This window comes from Penicillium angulare, assembly GCF_028827245.1.
Source record: "Penicillium angulare strain IBT 27051 chromosome Unknown utg000009l_segment0_segment0, whole genome shotgun sequence".
NCBI lineage: Eukaryota > Fungi > Ascomycota > Eurotiomycetes > Eurotiales > Aspergillaceae > Penicillium > Penicillium angulare.
The window spans coordinates 770,793-783,924 of record NW_026623168.1 but is presented as its reverse complement, the minus strand read 5'-3'; the positions used below and the strand labels follow the sequence as shown (position 1 = coordinate 783,924).

Here is a 13,132-nt window from a genome sequence, read left to right as displayed (position 1 = left end):
TCGAAATAGATGAATAGAGAAGACCGGTGTATTCAGGGTTTGTCCGCTTCAGTGTATGTTAACATGATCCCCCGCTTTCTCTACTTCCCTGTCTATAATTGGGCTTTAAGTTATTGAGAAAGATTATAATTACGTAAACAAAACACATGCTACACAGAAATAAGAAGGAATGAACTTCATCTTAGGGTGAATACCTCTTTGGCGTTTCCAACTATATCTATTATCAGAATATATCCTGTATCCTAATATTTCACAAGCCAGATTGGAACCAAGGGCTTTTCGTCTACACCGTTATAAACGAACCCAGATGCAAAGTTTCAGCAAATGCTTTAAAAAACTACTGCGAAGAGCAAGCAAGAAAAGACAAGAGAAAAGAATATATCCAGAAATCGTGAACCATAAAAGCCTAGAGTATTTATGACGTAGAATCGAATATTTACATTCGGTTGCTTCTCTGGTAAATTAGATTGGAGAAAGACCACTGGAGATTCTAATGCAATCCTAGCTAGGCCTGACTCACAGTGACCAATTTGACTGCACCGAAATCAGAAGCTTTGTCCTAAAGAACTGAGTTAAAATGAAATCCAGTCTGAGCAGCAAGATCACGGAACACCGCCTGCTGACGTCGTTTGCCAAAAAAAGTCATAACAAAGATACCCTGTGCAATACCAAACATGGATCGGTTCGGGTGCAGCGTCTCTTCAATTATGTAGACGCGTGACTCGGGCGCGCAAGCTTTATGAACTGACTTAAGTGCATCAGGTACGTTCTCATGAGGAAAGGCGTTCAGGACCCGACGTAAAACGTAAACCAAAACATTTGAACTGTACCTACTATCAACCGCTCCTATTTAGTCCATCGTTGGCGAACACGTTAACTTTTAAGTCCCATATAATACACTATATAATACACTATATAGATTCAAGATCAGAATACTAGTATATGAGACCTCCCGTATATACTATTGTTTATATGTAGTAATAATTTCAAGTTGGCTGTTCAATATGCAGGAGTAGACTATCATTCCATAAATTCAGTGATCTCAGGATAATTGCTTCTCTAGTCTCCACCCAGGTTGTTTGGCGCGCTACGGAGACTCAGACAACCACGTTCAGTGATGGGTCCGTAATGACATTTAATTCGAGTTATACAATTCCCACAAGCCTCTCAATCTCTCCGGGTAAGTAATCTTTCCGCCTTGAAAGCTGTTGAGTGGGAATACTGATGCTTCTCCACTAGTCGAGACCAATTACATCAATGTCTGGAATCAACAGATTACACTCGGCCAGACATCGGTTGACCAGACTAGCTCGGTTCAGGCCGCACCATTCCCAATCACGTTTACCCCGTATGTTCATCAACCCTTATTAATTTAGTTTACATTCTGACACTTTATCTAGGACGATCGGTGGAACTACACAAGTGACAGGCGGCACAACAAGCATTATGCCCGCACAGACATTCACATATGGAAATCTGACATACTCTAAGTCAGCTTGGACGGGTGTCTTTGGAGGTACCACATCAGTCACTAGCGGAACGACCCTCTCCCCGACCACTTCAACAGTCACGCCTCAGCCTTATCCCACTGATATGAGCTCTAAGGATACTGAGCTTAACACCAAGACTACTACTGTGCATGCTAGTACGAAGTCTGGCTCTTCAGGACCAAAGGCTACTTCATCATCCGAGCACGTCGGTTCTCATTGTAAGCGGAAGTATCAGTCTTATAGTTCTGAGACGCAGCTGACATATTGGAACTATAGGCAAGATTTTCTGTTTTGGGTGTGCAATTTGCCCCCCAGGCTATGCCTCATCAGAGGCTAGCAGTGGCGGTGGCTCGTCAGGAAGTGGTAGCTCAGATGATGATGATGATGATGATGATGATGACGACACAACCACAACAAATTCCGAAATAAGCTCCTCCACATCTTCCGGTGAAACATACATCACTGCAGCAGGTGCAGCCAAGACTGTCATTGCAGATACCTTCCCCACAACAACCGACCCAGCAGCAACTGTCGAGGCAGTCGCTTCAAGAATAAAGTCACTACTCTCAGCGAACTACGCAGATGTGCAATCATCACTGACAGCCGGTGTCTATGCCTCCGTCTACTCAACTGCTGCACCTATTTGCGAGGTAGCACAGGACCCACACCGGTACAGCTATTACCACTGTCATCGTACAGACCATAACGTCTATAGAAGATATCACCTCATCAATAGGTCGTTTCGATCTTGCGGCTGACTACAAAGTTAATTATGGAGGTCTGTCCCCTGAACAACATACCTATTACGACCTCAATTATTTCTCATCCGGCGTTACAGAGGAGCATCCTTGTCCAGCTTCGTACCGCGATAGAATAGGATCCGTGTCACCAACACCGGCTATATGGTCTGCTGTCCCGGAATATGTAACGTGGGATTATGCTACATGGACCGTTGGCAAGTCGACATGGACTGATTGTATCTATACCAACACTGCGGCTCCCAGCTATGGTGATGGAGGTACTTTGTTATGTGGAAGTAGTGCATTCCCTTGTACGCCGAATTCGGTGCCTTTACAAATGTGCTTAGCAGGAACAACTACGGTCCTCCCGCTGGTCTCGTGTCCTGTTTCAGCATCGACTACCTCGGTCCATACTATCACCACAACTGAAACCTCAACATATACGTCTTATTGAACATGTCACACCTCACGTGGGATGTATAATGGCTTCATGATTGCAAAAGGTTCAGCCAATTTCGCTCGTCGGCTTCCATGAAAATTTCGCATGTCATTATCCTCCTTTTAGAACTTTGTATAAAACACTGTTCATTACTATATCACAAAACTTAAATTTGTATGAATAGTAATTTCAAAGATCATAATTGAATTGGTAAAATGTGATACTATATATCAAATATCCATAGAACAGAAATTATGTGCATCCTACCAAGATGCATCCAAGCCAACCACATTTATGCAAATTCCCATCATCTAGTTCACATTAGCAGCCTTCAACATCTTAGCGAAGTTAGGTGTTCCAAGCCCGGTGACTGGATCCCAGCCCTTAGTAGCGTTCCAGCTTGCATAAGGAACAGATGGACCGCCATTAGAAGGACCGCTGAAACGGCCATTGCCATCACATCCAGTGCTGCCACCAGCGGTAACGTCGTTCAAAGCAGCACGGCCGCCACCATATAACCAGGGGTTGAGGAATCCCATTGGCTTCTGACCAGCTTGGATACGGGCATCGTTGAGAAGAGCGATGACTCCAGCGAATGCAGGGGCTGAGCAAGATGTACCATCAACAGAGCTTAGATGGCCCTTCTCGTAGATAGCAAAATTCTGGCCCTGGGCAGCGACATCGGGGAAAGCGCGGCCCTTGGGGTTGAATAGTCCAGACCACTTGTTGCCTAGTTTAGTGAGGTAGGCACTGACGGCAGCATCTTGGTACTTGGGACGGGCCCAGAGATCGGAGAACCCGCCGGATGAAAAGGTGGAGGCTCTTTCAGGGGATGTGTGGGTTGTTGCACCGACGGATGTCACCCAGGGACAAGCGGCGGGGAACTGGGGAGGGAAGTGGGTTTTGTTCTGGCCGTCATTTGTTTGACATGCGGCACCGACACCGGAGTCACCGGATGAGAAGATGATGGATACACCGCGGCTGCCGAGTTGGGCGTACAAGTTACACACGCTACGGGCATATTTTGCTGGCACACTTTGCTCGTCTTCACCGTATGAGTTGGAGATTACCTGGGGGATATCTTCGTCGCTCATCTTGACTACGTTCTGGAGGAAGTCGAGGTAAGGCTCGTTGTTATCGTTGTTGGGATCTGGCTGGTCCAGGTCTGGGACAAGAGGGCCACGACCGCCGGTGTTGAATTCAGTGACGGGGACGGGGGAGCTGACTCCCACGATATATTGGAGATCGAGGTTGGCTTCGCTGCTATCCTTGGATGAAGACTGGTCGTTGCCACCTCCGTGGTATTGAATGACGCTGAAATTTTGTCCTTGGGCATAAGGGGCGATGTTCTCCTCGAACAATTCAAGGTCGGAGTACCGGGCATATTGTTCCAGGTAACTTGCGAAACCAACCTTGTTACCGTTGTCGGACTGAGCCTTGTAGTCACCAATCGAGTACAGATCCTTCAGACACTGGGGTGTAATAGCGCTGTTGCAGTCCTTGCTGGCATAGTGAGTGGCCTTGCGGAAAGTCTCGTCTGCGTCCTTCTTCTTGGAGTGAATAGTCGCGCGGTTAGCATGGAGTTGGCCGAAGCGAGTGGTCGGTGTCACCAAGTTGACGTGTGGGACCAATGCGTCCGGAACAGAGTATTGCAGGGTTCGAAGTCGCTCATCGTGTTTTCCGTTGCCGACGTAGTACTGGAAATTGGCGTCCAGCAGCTTGTTGGCAGTTTCCACATCTGTCTGGAATTTCATCCAGTCGGCGTCCTCCTCAATATTTGTGATGCCAGCATCTTCTAACCATTCGCGAACCGCATTTACTGAGTCTGAACTTGGTTGCAGCATACGTTTCACCTCATCGTGTGTTCGGAAATGCTCGCCGTATTGTGGGTGGTCAGGGGTTGACATGTCCATCAAGGCCTGCTCGAATCCAGGGACATCACCCTGTGCCAAAGCTACCTGTAGCTTAATGGACTGGCTGGACTTCGGGGTACGGGAGTAATGCCATCCTAAAATACGACATGATCGGTTAGCTGAAATACCCGACTATAGAAGCGAATAAACATACCTTGAGGGACAGCAGCAAGCTGCTCAAAAACTTCAGCAGTAACACTAGATGCAAGAAGCGACACAGCCGCCAGCGACAAGGCGCCAGTATTCAAAAAAGGCACGTGCATGATATGAAAGGAGTGAATCGAGACTCCCTGCAAAGCGCCACGGTCGTTAGACAGGAGAATGCCGAATGTTTAAATAGAGAATGGCTCGGAATGGACAACGCGAGAGAGGGGCACACGCTGCAGCGGATTATTTATTATGGTTGCATTGGTGGGGAGAATGGGGACAATCGACCGAAGAATGTGGTGCACGAAATATACTTACTGGATCCATGGACGGCCACTCCTGTCTGAGTTCTGCAGGTCCATTTGCTTAACATCGCGCGGGCGTTCTTGGCCTTGCATAGTCTCACAGCTTTAAGTGGACCCTTGACGCGGATGTCCGTCGGGAGCGATCCATGGTGCCAATCAATGAGTTCCCCTGAACCAATGATCGGATATTGTCATCTGCAGCCTGCCGGTTTTCCAGAGCTACTTGACTCTCTTCCCGCGGGTAACATCCGGGCCAAGATTAGCCAAGATGAGGGGAAAAGAAATAGTTAGTGATGTGATCGGTATGGAGGGTTTCCCTCCCTTTCTGGGCTGAGACATTTGTGGCCCTGGGGCTGGACGCGAGACGCGGTAGGTTGGTGATCGGCAGGGTCCACCCGCTTGATGCAGAAATGTGAGGGGTTAGATCTGATGTGGCTGGATCAATCAACTCCAATCATTAATGAGTGGCTGGACTTAATGTCATGGATGTTTGCTGGCAGTGAGTGTCATGTCAAACAATGCGGTTTGATGGCGGTCGGATGTATGCGCTGGGCTTGGTGGAAATCCAGAATGAGACCATTTTGACTCAGGAAACCTTGCCAAGTAGCCTATTGCCCTTGGCATGATGATCGTCATGTCTCCTCATTTCGAGCAACCACTGCGACATGAGAGGATGAGGATGGTTCCTATTATTATGCAGTTTTATTTTCTATCCACTGCGTAACAGTTTTATTGTGATGTTTTCAAATTAAGTAGTAATGTTTGTGCCTGCGATCAGCATTCAAACCTGGCCTGCAAATTGAATGTACCATGTATATAACTCGAATGCATGTGCACATATCCACTAATACTAGTAGTAATCGCGAATATTCGAAGCCGATCCATATGCCACGCATATCGCCCGCCAGATTAACAATCAAGTAATATTCATTATTGAAAATTCGTGGAATTCTATCATTCAAGTTCGAACCCATAACCTGCCCCTAGAGCAAGCCTCATCCCCAAAGCTTAGCATGTAAATGCATAAGATTTCAAATTCACCTAATCAGGAACACGAGCTCCCCTTTTCTCTTACTTATTATCACATGTTATTCCCTCGTGCGATTTTCTCCCTGAGTCCTAAAACTACAATCTCAGATAATTCTAGGCAGCATGATATGATTCCGGACTCCGGAACTCGCTACACTGACTCCACATACGCCCCGGTGAGCACGATCATCATATCACTGGATTTTGGCTTAACAGGATATGATTTGTTAAAATAGGTAGCCTAGATTGAACAGGAACTGAAAACACGGTAAGCAAACTTTGATTAGCAGGTCGAGAGATTCCCAGGGCAACCAGGGCCAATTAATGCGATCGGGTTATGTGTTGTTAGTATCATTTATTGAAGTCATCCTGGGTCTACTAGTATCATGATGGAGACGGGATACGAGACCGTACGCAATATTAGATGCACCAAGGAGACCGAATTGAATAGCATCGGCCTGTTTCTTAGCCGGTAGAGGGCTGATGAGCCCTGCGTAGATGCGATTCAACGCAGCGAACACCATAATGACGTATTTTCATGGACCTGCCAGCCCCGGAGTGGATGAGACAAATTGAACCGCTCGCGTGTGGAGATATATTTCCCGCTGATGAAGACAAATCTCAGCTAGTAGAAAAGAGTACTAGTAGGGACTTGCACGATTGTAGGTATGATCCTATATCCATGAAGGGTATATAATATTGTATTTTCGTGATTGATGTCGCCTTCAGAAAAGAAGCTATTCGACAGTCATCTAAATGCCAAAATACAGCAGGCAGCCGTTGCGAGGGTATCCCTGGTCTATACCCGGCGGGGCTTTAGCGGCGGATAGTTTATTCATCCGTGGTCTCCACTTTGCCTCCGCACTCGCAGATTTCCCCAGAGAAAATTCACGAGGATGACTATCGGAGGCCAGTTTCATGTATTTATCTTGCGAGTGTTGCTTACAAGCTGCTAGATTGTTCGGATCCATGACCGGCTCAGCGTTTAGCCGTCGCTTGCTAGGTGACTCGCAACGTCTACATGTCCGCTTCTTGTGTCATATAACCAAATCTATATTGTTAAGTTGAAAATGATCCACCAGAGCTACCATAAAAAGCTTTTCTCGTCTACGAGCTTCTGCAATAGGGGGTTGGATCTACATGTGTGGATCACATCGCACGAACAGTGGAGAATGATGCAGTGCAGAGATATGACGGAACACCCATGGATGTCACACAATTAAGGCCAGAAGATAGATTGAAAGTCTTGGAAAACAAGAGAATTTATAATTATGTGCAACATATGACTAAGTGACAAATCTCTCATTCTACTCAAATAATTATATACAACAATCTTTCGAAAATTCCTCTTCTGCACAAATCTATCACCAAATACTGAAAATGATTAATGTTCAGTTGGAGTGCTAGAACCAACAGATGCCTCCTCCGCATTCTCCAAATGCTGAGCGTACACCATCTGGGCGATCGCATCTTCTGTCTGAAGGTATGTACGGCTACCCTGAATGAACCAGAACGCAATGGAGATGACAAGCATGACACCAAAGACAGCAATAGCGTAGTTCATGTCACTCGGCGCTGGATTAGGGTAACCAGGGAAAAGAAAGAAAATAGTGGTGATGATGCAATAAATGATGCTAACCCAGTTATACCATGGGCCCAAGCGACCGAGTTTGAAAGAGCCACCAGGTGGCAGCTTGTCACGACCAACGACTAATAAGGCGAGGATAGGCATGGCGTAGGATACAGTCAGAGCGATCGTGCTGACACTCAGAATGGCCTCGAGCACGGTGTTGGCGAACAGGTACAGAATACCAACGATGCCGATGATGACTCCTTGGCCCCAGAGAGCCCGGGCGGGGACCTGCCACACTGGGTCAACGTGACTGAAGTATCGGCTGAATGGGAGACCACCATCACGGGCGAAACCCCAAGTCAGACGCGAGGCCGTGGTCAGAACACTGACGCCCTGACCCAATCCATTGAAAATGAACAGGGCGACGAGCACAGCAGCACCCTTTAGGCCGACCGTCTCGATCATAAGCTCCATGAACGGGAGACTGGCGTTTGTGACTGCGTCAAGGTTCTGAATGCATCCCAGACACACCACCATGAAGATGAAACCGGTGATTGCGCCGAAGACAACAGCCATCCAAATAACACGAGGGGCATTGCGACGTGGTGCAGGAATCTCTTCAACCATGTGAATAACCGAGTCGAACGCAGTCAATCCATACGCAGCCTGGACAAGGCCGGTGAACCAGGTAACTCCATCGCTCCAGCCTGTCTTATTGATCCATTTTCCAAATACGAAAGATCCCGGCTGGAAAGAGAGGTCACTCTTAACGCCAACAGAGATAAGCATGGTGAGTGACAGAACAACAAAGAGACCACCGAACCAGACACCGACGAAGTTGTTGAACCAAGGTAGAATCTTCTCCTTGCGACAACTAACAACGTTGGCGACGGTGAGCAAGAAGACTACACCAATGTAGACGACGAAGTTTAGCCAGCCTAAATTCACACCATTCCAATCTGGCACCCACATAGTCTTCATGCCAAGCAGGAACTCGGTCATGAACGCGACTTGGGATGCGGTTAAAGTCCACCAACCAAAGGTGTTAATCCATGCGCACATGTATGAGACAAAGCGACCGAGGGGTGTGGGCCAAAGTCGGTATACCCAGTAGGCTTGACCAAGAGCTGTGGGCATGCTGCTAGTCAGTTCACCCAGGGAGAAGGCTACACAGAGGTTACAGGCTGTGACCAGCACCAGGCCCCAGAGAATGGTGATGGGACCTCCATTGGTGAGACCGCTGCTGAGGTCTTGCGCGAAAGTTGAGTAAGTTCCTATACATGGATAATATCCGGTCAGTGTCTAAATCCATTGTTATATTTCAATCGGAGGAATAATTCGAAACATTGTGAATCACGAAGCTCGAAAGAAGTACGGGCGCGTGTGCAAGTGAGATGAATCAATCGGAATGTGCGGGTGGCAATTGACATACCAAGAACACAAAATGCCAGAGCTAACATGCTCCATATATCGAATTTGCGGGTCAATGCCTGGGCATGACCCATAGCAGCCAAATCAGTGGCATCCTGAACATCCTGTTCATCTTCATTTCCAAACGGTAGTTTAAGGGGTGGCGAGTTTTCTTCCAAATCCAACGACATCGTACTTCAACCGGAAGCTATAAAGATCAATTCAACTGAAAAACAAGTAGACGTCGTGCCCATTTTCTGCTCGAAGCTGAATGAAAAAGAAAAAATTCCAGCACGGGGCGCAGAGGCTGAGTTCTATATATCCTGCTAGGCGTTGGAATTCCTTTCTGGTGTGCGATCGCCAGTAGTATCTTGTCCCCAGGAAGAATACGGGGGCGGCGCAGATAAAGATGGAGCCGACTTGACGGGCCAATGGGGAGTGGGTATCTGTCGTTGAATTAGTGGGTGGGCACTCATATTGGTCATGAGTCGGGGTGCTTTTGGTAATGCTCTTGGTAATGAAAACGGAGATCGTGGATGATTTTTTTTGCGGGGAAAGAATCTCGGAGTGTCGCCTCTTCGGATGGACTTGCTGTAGTCGGATAGCTGCGGCTCCACCTTGATAACAGCCGTGCGCTACATGTGGAGGATTGTATAGATAATTTGATTTGAAACGTGGTTGACAGCATTCAAAGATGGATATTGCCATATCTTATGTGATTCCACATGGCCATCTTATCTTGACTGATTATTATTGCGTGAAATATCCGCAGTGCTGGTGAGTTAATGCGAACATTCCAATGTTACCGTGACTTGTGGAGAATATGTACTATACACAATTTGAACTGCAAGATTCTTCCTATGCTTAACTAGCATACGTTCTGCGTCAAAATCAAGGGTCTCTGGTATGAATAACGCCCGTAGAAGCCACATCAACGAATCAGTGGTGGCAACATTTGAACACGCGTCCCAGAGAGGCAAGTCCATGCTACTCACGATAAGAGACCCACTCGTTATCTTCTACAGCGGACTTAAGCCCGCTATACAATAAAATGAAAGATCAGCCTTTTATATCTTTGTCCGATATAATGATTGCATGTACACAGCTCATTATCAGATGTTCTCTATCTTGGTGGACCCGTCAGTCTAGAAGCTTTTTCCAGTGCCGAGTTGTTTTCGTTTGAATGATGCTCCACAGTGTGACTGCGGCGGAGTACAGACTACAAGAGCCATACTTTACGCGCTCCATAATAATTTAGATTCATCATCACGGGAGTAAGGGGAAGGAACAAACGACCAGACTCGGGAAGTTAGGCAGTGAGTTGGATGCAATGTTTGGTCGGAGAACGCCCAGATCCACCTCTTGGTGAATCATGTCGGGGTTGAGAATGCGGAGAACAGCGAGGTAAAGCTTGGTAAGAATTTTATTTAGAAAGTCTTCATTGTAGAATGTGTATACCTCGAGATATCCCAAGGAATGTGTTGTGAATGGAGGTCTGTTATTGGTCCATTTCGCCGTTTCGGCCTTATGCTCTCTTTCACCTTCCCTTCCTGGATATTAATGGGGGACTGAAAGTGGACTCTTCAATGCTGTGGATGCGTCAGGATCATCTTCACGAGGAGAAAAGTGCGGGCACAAAATGCGGGGTAGATTTCTATGACATGAGTTTGTATTTTGAGGCTGGTCCGATATATTGACTTGGAACTTGAAGACACCCGACAAACAATGAATCTTCATGAGGGATATTTAGACATATCACGGGGCGTCAAGGTTCCGATGGCGACCGTGATAGTCAGGGACCACGCAGCGTGCTAGGCTTGTTTAGGCATTTAGAGCCAGATCATCCTGGCTAGGCTAGTTCGCCAAAACGCAATCTCCACTACATCCGGCGCGAGGTCGGAGCGTTCTGACCTTAGGAATTTGGATTGTTCGTACGCAGGCGTATGCATTAATATCAGATTTTGAGTATTCCGGGGAAAGATGGGGTTAACGGTGGAAACGTATTGTCGTCTAAGGGAGATCATTCAAGAAGCATATATGCCATGTGGTGACTGTAGATGCTTCCAAATACACCAAGCCTCACTCCATGGGTGGACGGAAGAAAGCCCAGGAATTTCAATGAGCTAATGAATACTCGAAGCCCCGAAGCCCAAAGATAGAATAGCTGTTGGAAAATTTGCGTTCTTCGCGGAAATGGCATGTGCTAGTTTGATAATGGACCATAGAGAGGCATTTGTTCTAATGGCCTGTGAGCTATCATATGAAGTTAACGTGTAAGGCGTCTAGTCGTGATAACCAGGCTGTTCTTGGCCACGCAACGAGCACGACATACCCCTTAAATGGAGCTTGATTGATCTGGATCATGTTTTGACCGGCGCCAGTGACTGTCGTTGTGCCTGACACAAATACCTCGGTGATATGTTTGGACTCTTTAATTGATTGATCGTTGACCCTGGAAAGTATAGCAGAACGCGGCCCGACGAGATCCCTCCAACGCGTAAGCCTCGACCCCGTCGTACAGCAAGCTCTCAAGGTTTTGAAGAGGTTTCTTTTGAGGAGTTCACCTCAAGAGTTCGCGCCTGCCTTAAACCTTTCGCTCCAAATTCCAACAATATATCTACAATATCTGACTTGCCATAATCTGTTGCCCACAGTAAGGGAGCCATACATCGCTTTGTATCATAGAAATGTGGCCCTGTTGATTCCGGATCCGCTCCCCCTTTCAACAAACTCCTCACAACATTGGTATGCCCCATGGAAACTGCCCACAGAAGCGGTGTTTTCCCATCCTCCCCACGAACCTCTGGGCTGATCCCATACTCAAGCAGGATATCAACCATATCAGCATTGTTTTGTCGACACGCCGAAATCAAGAGATGCTCTCCTCGTTCTTTCTGCTCCCCATATCCTAAGTCCCACCTCGCTCCCCACCGATGCAAAACCTGTACCACATCTACATGCAGACCATCCATAGAGATGTCCAATACCGAATCATCAACCTCGACTCGCCCAGAGTGATCTTTCGTACGCCACTTCCTCCTTGTCGAAAGTGATGCCCCTTGTTCCAAGAGAAAATTCACTGCCTCGACATGGCCTCTATCTGCTGCAATGGACAAAGGGGTATCCAATGCTTGGTAGGAGACGTATCGTATCCCACCGCCATAATCTGGCAACATTGTGAAAGACATTGGAGTCTGCAAAGTAGTGTTCACATCCACCCCACGCTCGAGAAAGAACGATACTGCATCCAGATAGTTGTACGCGGATGCTTGGAACAGGGCAGATCGGGATGCCTCCACAGGCAGGACGTCGTTGGGCTTGATGTACTTGGAGAGGACCAGGTTGACGATGGCGGGGTCTCTTCTCCTTTCCATAGAAACTTGGAGGAGCGTAAATGACTTTTCCAGATCTATACCCTTTGCGAACGCTATGAAGCTTTCTATAGTCGAAATGGGTGACTTGGAAATAGCGACAGCCAATGGAATTGCTGCGACAGTGGGATCGAACTCTGGCATGTGTCCGTTGGCTTTCGCAATAGAGAGCAATATCGTGATGATAGTGGATTGATTGTAGTGAATGGCATTGAGAAGCGCGTGCTTGCAATGTCGCACATGGTTGATCAACTCTCCTAAATCGTCGTAGTCGAATGTGTAGTCAGAGGGACTGAGGGTGAACTTGGCGCCATGCTGGAGAAGCATGTCGACAATTTGGACATTTCCTATGCGGACGGAACTTGCGAGCGGAGATAGACCCCTGGGAGGAGGCGTATTGGGGTCTATTCCCGTCTTCAGAAGATCACCGACAAGAGACACATTTTGTTGTCTGATGGCCTCAAGGAGGTCGGAGGATCGATTTTGTGGTTGTGTGTAGGACTGCACTCTCCGAGTCGTTTCAATCATAGTCCGGCTCTCTTGAGATGAAATACCACTTCGGAACTTTTATTTGTTGTTTCACTATAACAGGGATATGCTGCAACAGAACAATGGTAACAAAAGAAGCCGTTTTTTTGCGGGCTTTGCTTTGAGGCGGATCAAACGCCCCTTTCGAGTTGATATAGATATTTTCGCTGGCTCATTGACTTGAAAA

General features: G+C 47.2%; 4 protein-coding genes across 4 annotated transcripts; 1 reads left to right on the top strand and 3 right to left on the bottom strand.

Moving 5' to 3' along the window:
* Positions 1–1,128: 1,128 nt before the first annotated feature.
* On the top strand, positions 1,129–2,684 carry N7478_011837 (uncharacterized protein; the record flags this gene model as incomplete). The annotated part of the gene is made up of 6 exons (XM_056928051.1): positions 1,129–1,180; positions 1,240–1,348; positions 1,401–1,708; positions 1,767–2,140; positions 2,190–2,508; positions 2,578–2,684. The coding sequence occupies 6 exons, from the start codon at positions 1,129–1,131 to the stop codon at positions 2,682–2,684; spliced, it is 1,269 nt and encodes a 422-aa protein (XP_056773778.1).
* Positions 2,685–2,980: 296 nt separating this feature from the next.
* On the bottom strand, positions 2,981–4,845 carry N7478_011836 (S53 family peptidase; the record flags this gene model as incomplete). Its single annotated transcript, XM_056928050.1, has 2 exons — positions 2,981–4,677; positions 4,737–4,845. The coding sequence occupies 2 exons, from the start codon at positions 4,843–4,845 to the stop codon at positions 2,981–2,983; spliced, it is 1,806 nt and encodes a 601-aa protein (XP_056773777.1).
* Positions 4,846–7,447: 2,602 nt separating this feature from the next.
* Positions 7,448–9,237, bottom strand: N7478_011835 (putative amino acid permease family protein; the record flags this gene model as incomplete). Its single annotated transcript, XM_056928049.1, has 2 exons — positions 7,448–8,910; positions 9,069–9,237. 2 exons carry the CDS (start codon positions 9,235–9,237, stop codon positions 7,448–7,450), a joined length of 1,632 nt encoding a protein of 543 aa, XP_056773776.1.
* Positions 9,238–11,574: 2,337 nt separating this feature from the next.
* Positions 11,575–12,945, bottom strand: N7478_011834 (ankyrin repeat domain-containing protein; the record flags this gene model as incomplete). Its single annotated transcript, XM_056928048.1, has 1 exon — positions 11,575–12,945. One exon carries the CDS (start codon positions 12,943–12,945, stop codon positions 11,575–11,577), a length of 1,371 nt encoding a protein of 456 aa, XP_056773775.1.
* Positions 12,946–13,132: the final 187 nt, after the last annotated feature.